Below are 19986 nucleotides of genomic sequence, written 5' to 3' on the forward strand. Positions count from 1 at the left end.
AGCTCTACTGATGAGTCTTGAACAGGACACCAGCCTGAAGCTCGGATCCACACAGAACTGAGTACCACAGAGACACAGCGGCACACACACAAGTGGCCCTGGACTGGGAGAGGTGAGAGAGCCGGGATTGGGCAGTTTAGAGTCACAATCCCCATCTGCTCTCCAGAAACCAGAGACATGACGGCACTTTGCAAATGTGGTGCAGGGGTGGGGTGTGGTGGGGAACATGCCCATCCGGGCCTCACCCATGAAGGAGTCAGGCTTGTCCAGGGAGCCACGGGCTGACCCGAAGCTGTCGAGAGCGTCCAGCCGGGTCTCCGAGTATGGCAGAAGGTCCAGGGAGTCCAGTGTGGGGCCTGGGGGGTCGAGGGCATCCAGCACAGAGGCAGCCAGCTTCTTGGAGGGGTCCATGACGAGGCCAAAGGAGGCAGGGGGCAGTGGGCTGGAGACGGGGATGGAGCCACCCACCACAGGTGGCAGCAGCGGGGTCCCACCAGGAAACACGGGTATCAGCTGGGGCAACTCACTAGGCACACCACTGCTGGGCAGGCCACCCTGGACCAGAGACTGCGAGATAGGGACAGAGGCAGGGGTCAGCGGGGAATGCGACTGCCTAGCCCTAGACAGAACTGTGCACTCCAGGAAGTGGCCAGCCACACCTTTCTGCAGCCTGGTCTCAACCTGCCTATGAGGTGGAGCCCGTCCCTTCTGGGAGACGTTCTGGAGCCTTGTGTCTGTTCTGCCAAGTCCCTCATGAGGCGTCTGTTTCCCCAAATGTGACATAGATGGGAATCTTCCCTCTACCCCTCATGGGACAATGAGGACCCAGGTAGGATATGGACTCCAGGAGCAGGAGGGCGGCAGTATGACTCACCAGTGAGTCCAGAAGGGTGTCCAGCTCTGGACCAAAGACATCACCATCCGAGAAGTCATCCAGGCTCTCAGTGCTGGGGAGGGTCCTGCTGCTGCTGTCCAGGGGGGCCAGCAGGTCCAGAACGTGAGGGAACAGGGGCATCGTGGGAGTGGAGGGGAGCAGGGCTGGGGAGCCTCGCAGGTCCACATAGCAGTCTGTGGAGGGGGCCAACTCAGTAGCCGCAGGGGCACAGCTTGATGAGCGTGGAGGAGGGGTCCCAGGGCCTAGGGTGATCATCTGACACTTATCCTGCCCTCCTCCCAGTGACCCTGTCTCCCTGTTGGCTGGCCCCAGGGCAGAGGCCTGTGAAGGCCAAGGAAGGAAACCTGGGGTGGGGGTTCATCCTACGGCATCTCCCAATGGCTTTGGGTCCACCTGAATCTCTCTCATCCTCACCTTCTCTAGGGTCAGCAGTGCCCACTCTCTAAGGGACACTGACAAGGTGGAACCCTTCCAGGAAGCCAATGAGGAGGAGAGGGGCCAGGAGGACAGTGGAAGCAGTGGGTGTCTGTCGGGACAAGCCTAGAGCGAGGGCAGAGGACAGCTGGAGAGGAGCTCTCCTGCCCACAGTGGGGCTGACCTCCAACCCTCTACTTCTCTCCTCTCCTCAGGAGCCCCGTCTACAAGATGGGAAGGGGACTGACTTCTGACTCCCCGGGGACCTTGGGGACAGGAGCTAAGCTCCTTGGCCACCCTGTCCTGTTGATCAGGGATTACTACCTGTTTCAATGTCATCTATGGAGCCCAATCCATTGGAAGTTCCCTGTGGAGAAGTACATCAGTCAGGCAGGGGACACAGGCTGGGAAGGCATAGCCTGGCACCCCAACGTGGCCAGTCATGGAGGGCCTAGGGTGGGTGTCAAACACCAAACACCTGTCACATGCTGGACTTTGGGGTCTAGCCGGGGGTCAGACAGACTCTGGCTAGGAGGGGTGGGGTGGGGTCAGAAAGGCCTCCCAGGTGCACCTCACGGCAGCAGTGACCCTGGGGATAGGATAGGACCTCTGAGCCTCGGTTTCCCCACCTGTCAAAGGTTGGATCCACACGCTGGGGAGGGCACTGAGGATTTTACTAAGCCCTCCACATCTCACAGCTCAAAGACAAACATGTTGACTCCCCTAGGAGCCCTAGCCTCCTGGTAAGCAGAAAGGGGCAATCACCAGAAGTGGGATCTCTTTTTTTTTTTTTTTTTTTTTTTAGTGAGAGAGGAGAGAGAGAGAGAGAGAGAGAGAGAGAATTTTTAATATTTATTTTTTAGTTCTCGGCGGACACAACATCTTTGTTGGTATGTGGTGCTGAGGATCGAACCCGGGCCGCACGCATGCCAGGCGAGCGCGCTACCGCTTGAGCCACATCCCCAGCCCCCAGAAGTGGGATCTCACTGCCACTATGGCCTTTCTGTTGGATGGAAAGTTGGGCCCAAGTCTACTCTCTGGCTCAGCCAAGTTCCTTACTCTCTCTGGGCCTATTTTCTTATTTATAAAATGAGAATATACAGCCACCAGCCTCCTGAGATTGTTATGGGGATGAACTGACATTTATAAGAGCTCAGAACAGTGCCTAGCACACAGGAAGGGCTTTCTCAGTGTTTATAGACCATAACACACATTTTTAGGATGTGCCATCAGGAGGTTGGCTTGGGTGTTTCGTTCACCAGCCTCCATACTTCATCTCTGATGGCCTCCCTCTGCTAGGCCACAGGTGGCACAAGTCATTCATCTAATCTGATATCCTCCTCTTTTTCTCTGGGCCCTTCATGGTTCTGTTAAGTCTTGCTACCTGGTAAGGCCCTGGGTGGCTCCTGCATCCTACATGTTAATGGGGAGGATAGAGGAAGACCCAGACCCTCACCATTAGCCACCCCTCCCAGGGTCAGTAGCAGCAATAATAAGATTATCCAGCACCCTGCCTCACCTCACGCAGGTCCCGGGCAGCACCCCTCCTCACCGTCATTCAGCATTTGGCCCAGGTACTCTGCAAGCTGTTGTTCCACAGCACAGAGGAGAGGTTGGCCAAGCCTGCCATTCTCAGATCAGAGGGGGCTGTTTGACTAGGGCCTGCCCTAGGCCTGTGCTGTCTCCCAGCACCACCCCCAACCACCCTGTCCACAGAGCACAGAGCAAAATGTGCATTTGGGTCCCCCAGGGTGTGTTTGCTCACCACAGATAAGCTGCATAAACCAAGGCCAACACACTGGATCAGAAAGCTATTGTTCACATGATAAATATATAAAATACTCAAGCGGGGGGGGGGGGGGCAAAACCAGATGATCACCTTTATTGCAGCTATGATTCTCTCTGTTTGGCACTATATGTGGCTCCCTAGGTTCCAAAGGGCAAAGCTGCCCCCCAGCCCTCCCACCCACCATCTCACCCTGGCCTGGTTCTCTGGGCTCCTATTCCTGCCCCTTTGCACGTTATCCCTACTAGTAATTTTCCCTTAGCAGCAAAGATTTATGGAGTCTATCTTTCCAGGAGGCACAGGGTTGGGAGCTTTCAGGTATGACTCACTGTAATCCTACGACTGGCAGGTGAAGATAAGGAGCCAAGGCCCTGGGATGTGGAGCGACCACCTCAAATAAGAGGAGCACTCAGGTTCTAAATCCCACTGCATCCAGCTGCAGATGCCAGGTTCTTCTGAACTCCCTGGGAAGGAACGGGACTCCGGGTCTGGGACACATCCCCCTCTCTTCTAACCCCAGGCTGTTCCCCTGGGTGTGAGTGCTGTTCCCTCTTCTCCACCTGTCTGAAACTTGCTCCCCTGGCTCTAGGGATGAACTAGCTTGATACATACAGAAGGTGACTGGCACACAGGAAATGCTTTCTCAATGTTTATCAGATTGTCACACACACCTCCTCAACAAGGCTGCCTTGTTCCTCTGTTCCTAGAACTCATGTCATCCTTGCCCCTTGTTCCCCACACTCTAAGGGGCAGCTCTAGCAAAGAGCTGGACCTTATAGGGCCTTTGCTTATCTCCTTCATCCCAATAATTGCCTGTGGGCACAGCCCAGCTACCCCACTTCTAGGTGCTGTTGGAATGACAGATTTGGAATGAATGCTACTCCCATGTGAGAGAAGCCAGCAGGGATCTTAGCAGACCACACTCACATGGGTCTATACAACCTACAGGGCACCAGGATCTTCGCGGGGACTCTACCTAACCTCGTGTGTTCTCAGATCACTCTGTATGTGTGTGTGTGTGTGTGTGTGAGACATGGAGGCACAGCTAACCTGGTCCTCTCTGCGGTGCAGTCCACTCTGCTTGGGCATATCATGGACCTCATAACTGACCAGCCTCGATCCCGGTGAATGTGGGAGGGGCCTCAGAAAGGTCGCAGGAATGGATGACACATTTACAGGGGCTAAAGAGTCTACCATCAGGCATGGTGCCATTTGTGGTCCAGTGGCTGCAGACCAACAGGGCATCACACTGCCTGAAGCCATCTATACCCCAGAGAGGGAATCCAAAGCTCTCACAAAGAATGAACCAAGACAGTTTGGTACAGGGGTGGGGAAGAGACTTGGCATCCTGGCCCCATCCTACCTGATCTGCCACGCCAGCTGCAGTGCCATTACTGAGCAGAGAAAAGGTTTCCAATTCCTGTCAGGGATTAGAGAGAGGTGAGAAGAGATCAAGATTCTGGAAAGAGCCAGGCATGGTGGCACATGCCTGTAATCCCAGCGGCTTGGGAGGCTGAGGCAGGAGGATTGTGGGTTCAAAGTCAGCCTCAGCAATGGTGAGGCGCTAAGCAACTCACTGAGCCCCTATCTCTAAATAAAATACAAAATAGGGTTGGGGATGTGATTCAGTGTGCAAGTGCCCCTGAGTTCAATCCCTGGTACCAAAAAAAAAAAAAAAAAAAAGAAAGAAAGAAAAAATTCTGGAAAGATGCTCAGTATCCTGCCAGCTGGGGCAACAGAGAAGCCCTGACACAGGCTGCTGGGTCTGCAGTGCTATCTGAGGTTCCCTGTCCCCAGGCCTGCCCTGTCTACCTGGGTTTTAGTGTTTTCTTCTTCCAACTTCAACCTGGGCAAAGACCCCCACACACACATGCAAGCTCCTGCTGTGTTTCAGGCCCTGAACTAGGGGCCATCTCAAACATTCCCCCTGAGGTGGGCACAATTACCCCCGTCTTCCAGATGTGGAAACAAGGTGGAGAAAGATGAACTGACTTGCTCAAGGTCATGGCAGAGACTCTAGAGCCATCTGCTCTCCTGTGTGCAGCAGTACCCTGGCACACGCAGATGCCAAATGAATCAATGTGGATATGAAGAAGCCAGACAGGTCCTGGAACCTCAGATAGGCACCACACGGGGTTATTTGAGAAAACAGGCAGAAGGACACCGGTGTCAACTGAGGCCATCTCCAGGGTGGTGAAAGTCAGCCAGGGCAGGCAGGGAGCACATTTTAACAGCTGGTGTCTAAGGTGAGCTAGGGGCCGTGGCTGTTCATCCCTCTTCCACAAGGTCCTGGTACTCATCGCAGGGCTTTCAGCCAACAGGAAGAAAGATCACCTGCTGTCACTTGCTCTGTCCTCACCCAGCCCTGGCCACCTCACCCACCTTTCCAGTGGTACCTGATCCTTCCTGTATCCCTCTCCCTACCTCCTGCCCCAGGGTCCAGAGCCCACCTACCTGGGGCCTCTTATACGCCTTCCGTACTCGCAGCCCAAGTTTCTGAGCCAGCTCCTGACCCAGCTGAGTGACACTTTCATCCTGGAGGAGACAAGACACAGGACACCAGTGAGTCAGGCTGCCTGGGCCCACAGAGCTGTGCTGCTGGACATCTCGTGGAGCCCTGAAAGGGGGATCCTGGCTAGTGCATGTCTCAGCCAAGAAAGTGAGGCCCTGGGAGGTGGTGCTGGCTTTCTAAGCCACCTTGAACACAGGTTTTTATTTTTATTTTTATTTTTTTATTTTTTTAAAGAGAGAGAGAGAGAGAGAGAGAATTTTTAATATTTATTTTTTAGTTCTCGGCGGACACAACAGTATGTGGTGCTGAGGATTGAACCCAGGCCACACGCATGCCAGGCGAGCGCGCTACAGCTTGAGCCACATCCCCAGCCCCCAGGTTTTTATTTTTATATTCCCTTTTATTTGGGGGAGAGCAAAGGAGTAATTTGGCTTTTATTTTATTGTACTCTATTTTAATTATCCCTTTATCTTTGAGACAGGGTCTGGCTGTGTTGCCTGGCTGGTCTCCAACTCCTGGGTTCCCGTGATCGTCCTGCCTCAGCCTCCTGAGTAGGCTGTACCACCACACCTGACTGTTGGGTCTTTTTTCCTTCTTTTTCTTTGTGCACTGAGGACTTAACCTAGGGGCACTTTACCACGAAGCTTTATCTGCAGTCCTTTTTATTTTGAGACAAGATCTTGGACTGGGGATGTGGATCAGTGGTAGAGCACCATCCCCAGCACTACAGGAAAAAAAAAAAAAAGAAAAGAAAAAAGAGACAAGACCTTGCTAAGTTGCTGAGCCTAGCCTGGAATGTGTGGTTCTCCTGCCTCCACCTCCTGAGTTGCTAGGATTGCAGGTGTGCACCACTGTGCTTCACTCAAACCATTTTTATTTATTTATTTATTTATTTATTTATTTAGGGGGGAGGGGTGAATACTAGGGATTAAAACCAGGGGTGATTTACCACTGACCCTCATCCCCACTCCTTTTTATTTTTTATTTTGAAACAGGGTCTTGTTAAGTTGTTTAGGCCTTGCTAAGTTGCTGAGGCTGGCCTTGAACTTGTGATCCTCCTACCTCAGCCTCCTGAGTCACTGGGATTACAGGCATGTGCCACCATGCCTAGCTCAAACCATGCTATTTGAATTTAATTTTAATATTATTTTTGTCCTCTCCTTTTTCTCTCCTTCTTCTTTTTTTGGGGGGGAGGGGTGCTGAGAATGGAACCAGGGGTCTCATACATGATGCTAGGCAAGTGCCACTGAGTTATGTGTCTTTCTTCTTCTTCTCCTTTTTTGGTGATATTGGAGGTTGAGCCCAGGAAACCTTTGCCACTAAACTGCATCCCCAGTCTTTTTACTTTGAGACAGAGTTTTGCCGAGTTGTTCAGGCTGGCCTCAAACATGCAATCCTCCTGCATTAGCCTCCCAAATAGCTGGGATTACAGATATACACCACCACGCCTGGTCCAAGTCCTTACCTTTTTATTTCTAAAATTCAGCAAGTAAGAGCGAACTGCAGAAGGTAGACTGTTAGAATGAGTGCAAGTACTCTTGCTCACCCAGCCTCACTGTGGTTCCTCCCCAGAAGGAACTGTGTTGTGGGTCTGTTGCATTTCCCTGCAGATCTTTCCTAGGAGTGCATTCATCCAGACCTACGAAGAATGCTTAGTTTTCTTTTCTGGGGCTTTTCTCTTCCTTTTCTTCCTTCCTTCCTTCCTTCCTTCCTTTTTTAATGTAAATGGAATCATAAACCAATTATTCTACAACTTGCTTCTGTCCTAGACAGGTTCTTATAACCCTTGCTAAACGACATGTGTTTCACACATAGGGTTCCTGTGAGGCCCCAAGGAGCAAGGGAATGTGAAGTTCTGAACAGCACCTGGTCACAGTGAGTGATGGACAAACATACCTGCTCCTCCCTCCCCTGCAGGCTGTATCACCAAATGTGCACTGTGTGCCAGCCATAAGCAGCACCACAGTACACAGGGCAGACAGGCCTCATGGAGTATCCAGAACAACAGTGGAGATCAATCAATCAATAAAGAAATGGGTTACTATGCATTGTGCTCTAGGCCACAGCAGGGCCAGGGGTGCTGTGTCACTGTGTGCGCTTGCCCCTTTCCCTATCTTGCTGACAAGCTCCTGGTGGTCAAGTCCTGGATCTGAGCCACCTCTAGTCCCAATGCCCATCATGATACAGGGGCTCAGTATCTGCCCAGTAAATACCATAAAAGGGGGGAATTCCCTAATGCAAAATAAAGAATCCCAGGTTGGGGTACTTCTGTAGGCAATTTCTTAACCCTCACTGGGGCTTCTTTATCTGTAGGTTGGACCTGCCCTGCCCCGTCAGAAGTGAGCTCCCCACAAGACCTAGCTGTGGGTCTGCTATAGACACTACAAAATGCTGGGGGGGGGGTGCTGGGGATGCGGTAGCGCGCTCGCCTGGCACGCGTGTGGCCCAGGTTCGATCCTCAGCACCACATACAAAAACAAAGATGTTGTGTCCGCCAAGAACTAAAAAATAAATATTAAAATTCTCTCTCTCTCTCTAAAAAAAAAAAAAAAAAATGCTATGGGGATCAGGGGATTATTGTCACAAAGAAACATTCTTTTTTTCTTTTGCACTACTGGGATTGAGACCAGGGCCTGACACAAACTAGGCAAACACTCTTCCACTGAGCTACATCCCCAGCCTAAGAAACATTCTTAATAGTGAACTAAGCAGAATCAGGGAAGCATTATGTATAACAACATCTCCTGGGGCTGGAGATGTGGCTCAAGTGGTAGCGCGCTCTCCTGGCATGCGTGTGGCCTGGGTTCAATCCTCAGCACCACATACCAACAAAGATGTTGTGTCTGCCAAAAACTGAAAAATAAATATTGAAATTCTCTCTCTCTCTCTCTCTCTCTCTCTCTATAAAAAAAAAAAAAAAAAAAAAAAAAAAAAAAACATCTCCTGGTCCACAACAGTAGATGTCCTGGTGTATGATCTGCTAATTCTAGCCTCAGCACTCCCTATGATGCATTATATGTTGTTAGTCCCATTTTACAGGGGTGTAAACCAAGGCTTCTGGAGGCTAAGTCATGGTCAAGAAGACACAGCTAAGAGTGGAAGACCCAAGAATAAACCCAACCCCAGCCACCCGTCCAGCACTGCCATCCTCTCCCACCACGCACACTGCCTGCCTTCTTCAGGCCCTGCTCATACCCCACCTCTTTCAGGGAGCTTTCCTGCCCTCTCCCCCTTCCTGGGGCAGCATCTTCCATTTTCTAAGCTTTTCAACAGTCACTATGTCAGGGATAAAGTATGAAGGGCATTATATTGATACAGAGGTGTGGCAAGCAATGTCCAGCTGGGCGTGATGGTGCACACCTGTAGTCCCAGCAGCTTGGAAAGCTGAGATAGGAGGATCATGAGTTCAAAGCCAGCCTCAGCAACTTAGTGGGGTCCTAAGTAATTTAGTGAGACCTGACTCTAAATAAAATACAAAAATGGGATGGGATTGTAGCTCAGTTGTTAAGTGCCCCTGGGTTCAATCCCCAGTACCAAAAAACAAGAAAAAAAAATGCTCTGTCCAAGGGCACACTGGGAGACAAGGCAGAACCAGGCCTAGACCCCAGTGCTATTTTAATTTGTCACCAGTGGACTGTGAGTCCTTGAAGCACATAGATCTATGCCTGAATACTGTTAATGGATGAGTGGGGAGGGGACATGTGTCCAGCTGACTGTGGGTGGGGCCATCTCACAGGCTCGTTACTGGCCATTTCCCATTGCTGCTTTCCTGAGTGCTGACAACCAGGACCCAGCACATAAGGCACCCCTCTAGTCATCACAGCTACAGGTCAAAAGCACAGACTCAAAAACCAGACTGCTGGGGGCTGGGGTTGTGGCTCAGTGACAGAGTGCTGGCCTTGCACATGTGAGGCACTGGGTTCGAACCTTAGCACCACATAAAAATAAACAAACAAAATAAAGATATTGTGTCCCTCTATAACTAAAAAAATTTTAAATTAAAAAAACAAAAACAAAAAAACAAAACAAAAAAACCCCACAACCCACAGACTGCTAGGGTCCAAATCTCAGCTCAGCCACCCATTGGTTGTTGTGATTTCAGGAATGATCCTTTCTTTCTGTGTCTCTCTCTGTCCCTTCACCTTTAAAATGGGTATAATAAGCTACTTAGCAAAACCCTGTCTCAAAATAAACAGTAAAAAGGGCTGGGAATGTAGTTCAGTGCTAAAGTGCCTTCGGTTCAATTCCCAGTAAATAATAATAATAATAATAATAAGTGGGAGGACCACAAGAGCATCTTCCTCACAGGGCTGTTTCGAGGATTTGGTGAGTTAATACCCATAATGCAGTTTTCGTAGTGCCTGGCACATGATCAGAGCTCAGAGATGATGGCCAGCATTCCTATCAGTGTCTGCAACTCCATGTCACAGAGGAAACCGAGGCTCAGTAAGATGTGGAAGCTTGGCCTACCTGAGGGCCAGAGCAGAGGCTTTGGAGTCGGGACTCACGTGTGGCAGGGCCAGGGAGCACCGGCTGCTGCACTCGTAGGCCTCCTTGTGGCGTCCCAGCTCATTGAGGGCGCGCGCCTTGCGGAACAGCGCCCGGATGCTCTCGCTATCCAGGAGCAGCGCCTTCTCGCTGTCCTCCAGTGCTTTCTCATACAGGCCCTGTGGGAGAGGAGTGGGGGGCCCACTAGTCAGCACCTGTGCACTCTGTCCCAGGCTCCTAACCCCATCTAGGGCTGAACAACAGCGTCCCTTCCCTGCAGAGCAGGAGCAGGGGCAGGGCTGGGCTCAGGAGCAGGGCTTGAAAGGTCCCAGGGAAAAGGCCACATTCAGACAATGAGTAGGGGCATTTGTGTGTGCAGCTGGCAGGCTGCAGTGGGCACTGGCAGGACACTGCAGGGACGGCTGCAGGTTGTGCAGTGCTGAGCCTGGTCCTCCCCCACATATTTGCACATCTGTCTTCAGTTTAAATCATTAAGTGCGGAAGAGTGGCCCCTCTGAGAAGTGAAATTCTAGGGCAGCTCTGCACAAAGAAGCGTGGGGAGGGCCAAATCCTTAGGCTGGATTACAGAGGTCTCTCTGGACCCTCTGCATGTCTGCAGTAGAGCTTCCCACAGGACCTGAACAGCAGCTGAGCCAGAGTAGGAGTGGGATAGGGAAGAGGAGGAGGCTGGAGCTCTAAGGAGGAGCTTGGGGAGAGCAAGGAGGCTGGGAGGGAAAAGTGGGGCAGGTTAGACTCCCACCAATGTCCAATGTCACCTCGAGATTCTAACTCAATTCATTTGGGGCGGGGCTAGGGCATCAGTACCATGTTTTAAGAACTTTTTATTTTGCATCCATATTCCTTTTTTTTTTTTTTTTTTTTTTGGAGATAGGGTCTTGCCTGAGCTTGCACAGGCTGATCCTGAATCCCTGGGCTCAAGCAATCCTCCTGTCTCAGTCTCCGGAGTAGCTGGAACTATAGGCCACCTGGCTTATCTGTTTTTTAAAGTTCTCCAGGTGAGTCTGTTGTGCAGCTGGGACTGAGAGCCTCAGGAATAGAGAGTAAGAGTCAGACAGGGGGAGACAAAGGAGGCCAGCCCCAGGCCTTCGTACTCACTGGGTGCAGGACTACCTGGAGGGGGCATCCGGGGGACATGGTGAGCAGCAGGAGAGAGGGCAGAGGAGTCGACTCACCATGGTGAAGTAGCAGGCAGCCCTGTTCACATGCAGCTTGCACAGCAGCTCCTGGGGCAGGGCCACCTGGTCAGAGGCAGCGTAGTCAGCCACGTTCAGCCCCTCCATGTACTGCACCAGGGCTTGCTTATAGTCCTTCTCTCGAAACAGGTCATTGCCCTCAGCAAACAGATTCTGCACCAGCTTGAGCAGGAAGGCCTGTTAGGGCAGGGTGCACAGGGAGCTCAGGGGCTCTTCTCCTTGCGGCCCTGGCCCCAGCCCCCAACCCTCTTCCCTGGATGGGCTCGCCCTTCACCTTCATCCAACCCAGCAGCTGACACTCACCTCATACTCTTCTTGCTTTAGGGGTAGTGTTGACCTAGCAGATAAAGAGAAGGACACAGGTCTGTGTGAGCCCAGGGGTCTCAGACTCATGGAGGCCCCAGAGCTATAGAACTATAAGCATCAGGTCATACCAGGAGAGGGCCCCTCCAACTTGGACCTCAGTACTTTGTGGGCTGGGGAGAGGGGACAGCATGCAGGTTGGTGGACTCTGATGGAAGGACTTGCATTTTCCCCAGGGCCCAACAGCCAGGCTCTCCCAGGTATAGATGCTGAGAAAGAGCAGACCAGTGCCAGCAGCAGGTCTGGCTCAGCGGCTATCCTCTGCCTGAAACCAGCCCTCTCCTAATAAGAGAGCACAGGTTCCAAGTCTCTCCATGTTACATGGGTGGCAGAGCCAAGGCTGGGCATAGGAGGCCCCCACCCTGGAAAGAGCAAGAGGAGAAACAGCAGTCTGGCCAAGGCAGGGCCCAGGGCTGCAGCTCAAGGCCTGGAGGAGGGGATAGCACAGGGGGGCTCACACAGAAGGCGGGGAATCTACCTTAGGCCCCCTTGCTAAACACATGGAATACGTATGTGTGAAAACTGTCAGGGGAATGGGGCAAAGCCAGTGGGACAGACTGTAACAGGAGCAGGTCCTACTGTGTGGCCTGTAAAGCCATGCCTCAAGAGGCCAAGAGGGGGGACAGGAAACCATACAGGAAACAGAGAACTGGGACACGGATAAACTCTACAGAAATCAGTTACTGGGGTTAAAGGCACAGGATTCTGAGGTTGAACCCAGGGCATGATCACTGAGCTATATCCTCTGCCCTCTCTATTTTTTAAATTTTGAAATAGGATCTCAATACATTCTTGAGGCTGCCCTTGAACTTGCTATCTTCTTGCCTCAGCCTCCCAAGTTGTGGGATCATAGGTGTGTGCCACTTTGCCTGGCTTACAAGATGAAAAACAGTAATTGCAAAGCTCACCTTGTTCGCCAGACCAGACTCTGAATAAATCTGATTACTTCTTGAAAATCAAACAGTTGCTCCCCCAAATGCAAGACCTGCCTAGGTGATGAGTAAAGCAGAGGCAGCTGCTCTGATGCTCAAGTGTGAGGACAGCCTGAGCCCCTCAGCTGCAGGATGCATTACCAACGGCCCGAGGCGGCGAGACACAAAGGGTCCCCTGGGGAAGGAGCTAGGAGAAGTGATGCATGGTGTTGACATAAACCTCACTGTATGAGAGCAACATGGAGTGACTATTTGAAAAGGGGCCTAGTTTGTGGTGCCACTGTGGGTAAGAAAAGGCAGGGAGTACTTTGTAAATTCAGATGAGAGAACAAAACCCGTGAGTCTATAAGGGTTTACAGAGGCAAATTCAAGTTTCACAAGAACTCTACTTAAGAAAAAGAACAGGAAATTTTGAACATGGAATTGCTAGGGTGTGAGTATCTCCAAGGCCTCAGGAAAGGCCCATGCAAGTGAGGGGCCCCGAAGCCTACGCTTCATTATTGTCATAATAAATATGCCCCTGAGGATCTATTTAATGGAGACAAAAGAAAAAGGTTAGTGAAAATACTTTGCATACAAAGAAAAAAATGAAAAAAACAACCATAGTACTTGGGTGCTGGGGAACATTTAATGGAAAAACATGGGTTTTGAAGTCAGCCAGGCCTGGCCTTGAACGCTGTCACTCAATAACTGTGTGACCTTAAATAAGTTTTTTAGCCTCTCTAAGCCTCAGCTTTCTTTCTTTCTTTTTCTCTTTTCTTTCTTTCTCTTTCTTTTTGGCAGAGGGGTGCTGGGGATTAAACTCAAGGGCACTTGACCACTGAGCCACATCCCCAGCCCCTATTTTCTATTTTATTTAGAGACAGCTTCTCACTAAGTGGTTTAGTGCTTTGCCGTTGCTGGAATGGCCTTGAACTTGCAATCCTACTGCCTCAGCCTCCCAAGCCACTGGGTATGCACTACCACACACAGCTAAGCCTCAACTTTCTCATCTGCAAAATGGAAATAAAGTGACCTACTTTACTGGGCTGTTGTGAAAATTAAAGATGATGGAGAGATATACAGGGCCCAGCACAGAGAGACGGTAAGAGTTCAAAAAATAGGGACTATTGATTTGTTAAAAGATGCATGCAATGGGCTGGGGATGTGGCTCAAGCGGTAGCTCGCTCGCCTGGCATGCGTGCGGCCTGGGTTCGATCCTCAGCACCACATACCAACAAAGATGTTGTGTCCGCCGAGAACTAAAAAATAAATATTAAAAATTCTCTCTCTCTCTCTCTCTCCCCCCTCTCTCTTTAAAAAAAAAAAAAAAAAAAAAAAAGAAGAAGATGCATGCAGATGTGCAAGAGAATTCACGGTGTGTGTGTGTGTGTGTGTGTGTGTGTGTGTGTGTGTGTGCGTGCGTGAGTGATGTGGAGGGTGAGGGTGGAGTAATATACTGGACAAGACCGGCAGGTAGCAAGGCACAGGGACCTCGTACCTGTGGAGCTGTGGCCTCTGCCTGGCCAGCCCCTTCTCAGCTCACCCACCTCTCCACACCCCAATATACACAGGAGCTTGACCCGCAGGGGCTCAGCCAGCAGGAAACAGGAGAGCAGGAGAGGGTGTGGCTTCCTGATGACCTGCCCTGCCCACCACCTGGCGCACACTTACTGAATGAACTGCAGCCCCTTCTCGATGTCCGCCTTCCGTTTCTGCCTCTCCATCAGTCTCTGGGGAAGAGAGCACAGCACATCAGTCTGAGGCAGGGGCCTGGTCACTGTCGCCCCCCACCCCTTCGTGCCGGCCATAAGTGGGCACTCTCTCACTCCACTGATCCCACTTTGCAGCTGGGAAGGGGATCTCAAGGATGAGGCCAATCTCAGGGTCTACACGGATCATCTGAAGCAGACCAGCTGTCACCCTGCATCCCTGTGGGTCCTGGGCTCCGAGCATGCATGGTGACCTCTGTGACGAGGCTGTGTGGAGACCACCACACACGGCTTGGGCAACAGTGCTTCCCAGCATACCCTCAAGGTCACAGGAACAACCTTATTTTACCATCCAACTAAGCAGTCTGTGCTGCTCCCAGTGAGAAGCAACACAGAAAATGCAAAGTGAGGAGCAATGATTATATCAGTGACCACCCACACTGGGTCCTGCGCTTGGAACAAGAATCTCAACAGTGCCATGAGCCAGGTGTCATTTCTCCCCCCTTACCCAAGAGCTGAAGGTGGTTCAGGCCCCATTTGAACCCAGGAGATGCTTCCTCTCACGATCCCCAGCAGCCCCTCCACACACCACTGATGACCCCTGATTCAGCCAGGGTGCTCATCTCTCCTGTGCCCAGCAGGCTGTGTGGGTCAGCCAGGGAAGGCCTCCGGACCTGTGGGGAAGCTTTCTTCCTCTCTCCCCAGCACACCTGTGGCTGCCCAGTCCTCACCACGAGGTGCAGTGCATGCGAGGCCCAGGCTGAGTAGGTTTGGGTATGCCAGCGGTGATTGTGACACAGTCACTGCCCCCAGGGAGCTTTTCCTCTGGCACAGAAGTCAGTGCTTGCCATTTATGACACCTGACACGTGCCCAATACGCGTCTGACTGTCCTTGAGGCGCTGTGGGTGAAGGCTCTGGACTCAGACAGGCCTGGGTGTGATCCCAGCATTCACACTGTGTGACTTTGGGCCTCAGTGTCCAGAGGGGGAACTGACTAGCATGAGAGTTCACAAGGTGACAGGTGCAACAATAGTGGGGAAATATGTCACAACACTAGTCCTCTCTCTTGCAAAACACTCTGCATGTGCTCCTTGGGTTAGACACACAGGCCGTGTCCTGTCCTGATAGGAGGAGGCAATAGCAATGGCCCTGGCTGCTCGGTCATTCTCTCTGGCCTCAGCGTCCCTGTCTACCAAATAAGTCCCTCATCCCTCTGGCCTGTGCTCCAGGCCTCAGCCACCACAGGACCTGGTACTCTTCCTGCCTCCTAGCCTCTGCTCTCAGTTCCCCCATGCTCCTGCCCATCCTACAAGTGAAGTTCCTTCCCTCTGCGAAGCCTCTCCTCCCTATAGAGCCTCATGATCCCTTAAGTGACCTCATTATGCAGTCACTCCTCTGATACAGGAATCTGGGGGCCATAGATGATCGCAGTCAGTCCTTGCTCTGGAAGTCACTACAGAATCTCCTGGCACTGGTTGGGGAGCTGCAGAAGGGCAGAGGCCTCTGCAGGCCTGACTTACATAAAACTTTAACAAAAAGGGTCAATCTGATTGACTAAGAGTGAATGAAGATGCCTTTAAAATGACTAAACCAGACTGGGGCTGTAGCTCAGTGGTAGAGCACTTGCCTAGCACATGGGAAACACTGGGTTTGATCCTCAGCACCACAAAAAAATAAATAAATAAAATAAAGGTATTGTGTCCATCTACAGCTATACAAAATTTTTTTAAAAGATTGCTCGTTTCTAGGTTTTAACCTTCTAAGGTTACTAAGAATTAAAATTCTAACAGATGTAATTTTATATGCACACAAAAAGTTTCAGCTCTGTTTTCATTAAAGTACTGTAAAGAGTAAAGTAGGTCATTTCTTTTTCCTTTTTTTTTTTTTGGTACCAGGGATTGAACCCCGGGGCCATTAACCACTGAGCCACATCCCCAGCACCCCTCTTTTTTTAATACTTTTTTTTTAGTTGACAATGGACAATTGTTTTTTTTGTGGTGCTGAGGATTGAACCCAGTGCCTCATGCATGCTAGGCAAGCACTTTACCACTGAGACAAACCCCCATCCCCCCGCAGCCACTTTTATATTTTATTTAGAGACAGGGCCTCTCTAAATTCCTGAGGCTGACTTAGAACTCACAATCCTTCTGCCTCAGCCTCCCAAGCTGCTGGGATTACAGGTGTGCGCCACTGCAAACATTACACATTTACTGAAGAGACAGACTCTCATGATGTGTTGAAAGCCTTTTCCACTTAGGTGTACTAGTCTGGGGACCTCGAGCTTCTAGGTAAAGACATTGGTCAGAGTCCACATGGAACAGACACTTTAAGTGTTGGGCTAATGATTGGAATCTATGTTGTACAGTCATTGGGAAGGTACCAAAGCTATTGGCTTCGCCCATGATTTTCTAATTGACTGTGCCCTATTAATCTTTGAATCTAAATTTTTCTGTAACTTTCATTTAGGTCCACCTCCACCTCCACCTCCCCACTGCTCCTATCTTTTTGCTAGCCTGTCTTCTTGGAGGGGACAGAGAAGAAAACTGCTGGCAGCCGAGGACTTCATGAATTTCAACATTAAAAGAGTTACAGATGTAAAAATATATTTTTTTAAAATTACAAGGTAAAAGAAATGTTCCTGGATGAGAAAGCACTTTTGCATGGTAAAATATTCTTGTTCCTAAGTCCAAGGTGAAAGAGCACAAAACTAAGGATGTAAACCAGTTGTTGAATGTCTGAGCTGCAGGAGTTTAGGAAAGGTACATCTCAAAAAGTTTGCATATGTGACTAAATTGGCTATAAGTAGCACTTTCAGTTAGTTATTCGAATTTCTATGTACTCAGAGAAAGCAAAGTCTGAGCATTCATCTGCTCTTACCTATCAAGATAATTTTCCTGGCCTGGGGATATAGCTCAGTTGGTAGAGTGCTTGCCTTGCATGCACAAGGCCCTGGCTTCAATCCCCAGCACCGCCAAGAAAAAAGATAATTTTCTTGTGTCTGTTAGGTTTTATTACTTAGGGAAGCTAAGGCTCAAAGGAACTAGGGTTTGTACAACTTCAGTTAAACAAACAACTTTTATTTTAGGTTATAACCCTACCTTATGGATTTAACCAATTAATAAGGACATCAATGTAGTCATGCTCTTCAAGTGAAATATAAAGCTTAGGAGAACATTTTACCAGGCTGGTGTTCTCCAAACTAAAATTATCTGTAGCTATAGTCTCTCTCAGACTTAAGTAGAAATAACAAGTTTAGCTGATGATTTATTTGATATTTAATATTTTGTAATTGTAATTGAGTAAAAATAGCTTATCATCAATAAGTGATATATAAATTTTGTGTTACTCTTTATACCAGTCTGAAAATTTAAATATATTTTTGGCAAGTAACAAGGACAGCCTTTTTTATTTAAAGGTTAACAATATGAAAGATGGAAACATTTTGCCACTTTTTTTCACACATAAAGAGAGTTAAGAACTCTCAATTTTTGTTTGATTCATGTTTCAGATGTAATCTTGTATTGTGTTATTTGTCAAGGCCCCACCTTACCTGAGATAAATCTGCCTCTCACCCTACTCCATGTTAGGATGCCTCCAAAGTAAGCTAAATTTAAGTTTATTTAAAGTTGTGTTAAAAAGATAGATTTTTATTGTAAAGATTACTAAAATCTCAAAATAATCCAGGGATGTAAGTAATACAAAACTAAGTAAAGGTTTGGGTAAATTATAAAAGACATGTAACATTATCAGATTTTAAAAGAAGATAAAATTGGGGCTGGGGATGTGGCTCAAGAGGTAGCACGCTCGCTTAGCATGCATGCGACCCAGGTTTGATCCTCAGCACCACATACAAACAAAGATGTTGTATCCACTGAGAACTAAAAAGTAAATGTTAATAAAAATTTTTTTTAAAAGTATTCCTTCTAATGGTACAACCTGAGTAAATTTTAAAATAAGCCATCACCCATGGGACTCCCACTTTAAGTCTGGTAAAATTAGCCTGCTGGATGCTTCAAACCAAAAATTGGAGACTAAAGTAAGAAAAGTAAAAGGGCCAAGGAGAAAAACAGCCAATATTTGGCCTTTGCCCTCTGGGGTCAGCCAAGATCCAGTGAATGACAGGACCCCTCTCTGGGCCTTGCAACTCCCATGAGTCATCCCATCTGCCAATCAGGGAGATCAAGAGGACCCTAGAAAACAGGAAGCCAACCAGTGCACATTCTGCAAAGAGGAGGGTCATTGGAGAAGGAAATGTTCCTGATGCTTCCAAGGGAAGCCACACATAGTCAGAAAGACCCCCACCCCTCCTGGTAGATGGCACAACTGATAGAGGAAGACTAGAAAAGAAGTCAAGAGGCTTCGCACAGGTTCCCAAGAGTGATCTCTAAGGAATCTCAGTTCACTCTTAACAATAGATAAGAAAAAAGTTAAGTTTTTTAAAAATATTTATTTATTTTTTTAGTTGTAGTTGGACACAATATCTTTATTTTATTTATTTATATGGTGCTGAGGATCGAACCCAGGGCCTTGCATGTACTAGGTGACAACTCTACCATTGAGCCACAATCCCAGCCCCCCAAAAAGGTTAGTTTTGACCAACTTGATCTTAAATACCTGGAAGGAGAATATAACCAAAACCACAGTCCTACATAGCATTTGAAAGAAAAGGTAATAATTCTTTTAATGTAACTGGAGATATACATTTGTGTCAGACCTACCAAAAGTAAGTAAAACTGGGAAGCTATAAAGAAAGGGTTTTCTAACACTCAGCCTCTTGAATTGCTGGAAATACAGGTGTGCACCATGGCTTGCCTGGCCATGAATAGGTACCTGAACAGCTCTACCCCAAACCAGACTTCCACAACCATAGACTAGGATAAGTCACTAATTAGAAGTTCTCCAAATGGGGAAAATCTGAATTGTGCTTTGAAGGATTAATAGGATTTGGTTTGTTGGTATCAGAGAATGGAGACCACCTAGTGAGCTACATATGAGTTTATGAAATTGCTGTCCTGTCCCATGTTTCATCCAGGTCTGACTGAAGACCCTGGGGGCTGGGTCCACATTTGATAGATGAGGAAAGTAAATCTCAAAGAGATCACAAGATATGTAGCCAGCCATGCATGGGGCCACTGTGGAACAAGTGGTTTCAGCTCAGAAGACTCTAATGCTGTCCTTCCTCAAAGGCACAGGGGGAAGCAGAACATCTCACAAATTCTCCTGACACCAATGTGTTTCTTTGACTGCCTGTCCCCTGACCCCAGAAGGCAGATGTCTCCATGGTGTGATTTGGAGGGAGTCTCCTACATAAAAATATGATATTTCTGACTCCCAAATACAACTGTGAGTGCCAAGCACCTGTAAAGTGCCAGACTCTGGGACAGAGGACAGATAGGAATAAAGCACACTGCCTGGAAGAAAAAACACGAGGGGCCATGAAGACAGTAACCTGCATGAGCCAGGGCAAGCGAGGGAACCCACATCATCCCATCCACTTGTTATACACAAGCAGGCACTTCCGGCTCTCATCTGGGCACTAAATCCCCTCCCTAGAAGCCAAACAGTGGGACAGCTACAACAGGACAAAGAGCTTCAGTGAAGGCGTCCATCAATCCATCCAGCCATGCACTCCTGGCATGGAATAAGCACTAAGGATTACCTTAAATGTCCTCAGAGGGCTGGGGATTTAG

General features: G+C 49.2%; 1 protein-coding gene across 2 annotated transcripts in view; it reads right to left on the bottom strand.

Moving 5' to 3' along the window:
* Zc3h7b (zinc finger CCCH-type containing 7B) overlaps nt 1-19986 on the bottom strand; it is a 51993-nt gene that overhangs the window by 18411 nt on the left and 13596 nt on the right. For both annotated transcript variants that reach the window (XM_026405894.2, XM_026405893.2), the window contains exons 2-10: nt 14258-14316; nt 11613-11646; nt 11289-11486; nt 10116-10274; nt 5550-5630; nt 4459-4515; nt 1634-1676; nt 875-1068; nt 246-567 (exon numbers count right to left, since the gene is read on the bottom strand). In XM_026405894.2, the coding sequence (XP_026261679.2) occupies nt 246-567; nt 875-1068; nt 1634-1676; nt 4459-4515; nt 5550-5630; nt 10116-10274; nt 11289-11486; nt 11613-11646; nt 14258-14310 (1141 nt within the window). In that variant the 5' untranslated portion in view covers nt 14311-14316. The remainder of the gene's footprint in view (nt 1-245; nt 568-874; nt 1069-1633; nt 1677-4458; nt 4516-5549; nt 5631-10115; nt 10275-11288; nt 11487-11612; nt 11647-14257; nt 14317-19986) is intronic.

The sequence above is a fragment of the Urocitellus parryii genome, chromosome 5 (genome assembly GCF_045843805.1).
Source record: "Urocitellus parryii isolate mUroPar1 chromosome 5, mUroPar1.hap1, whole genome shotgun sequence".
Classification (NCBI taxonomy): Eukaryota; Metazoa; Chordata; class Mammalia; order Rodentia; family Sciuridae; genus Urocitellus; species Urocitellus parryii.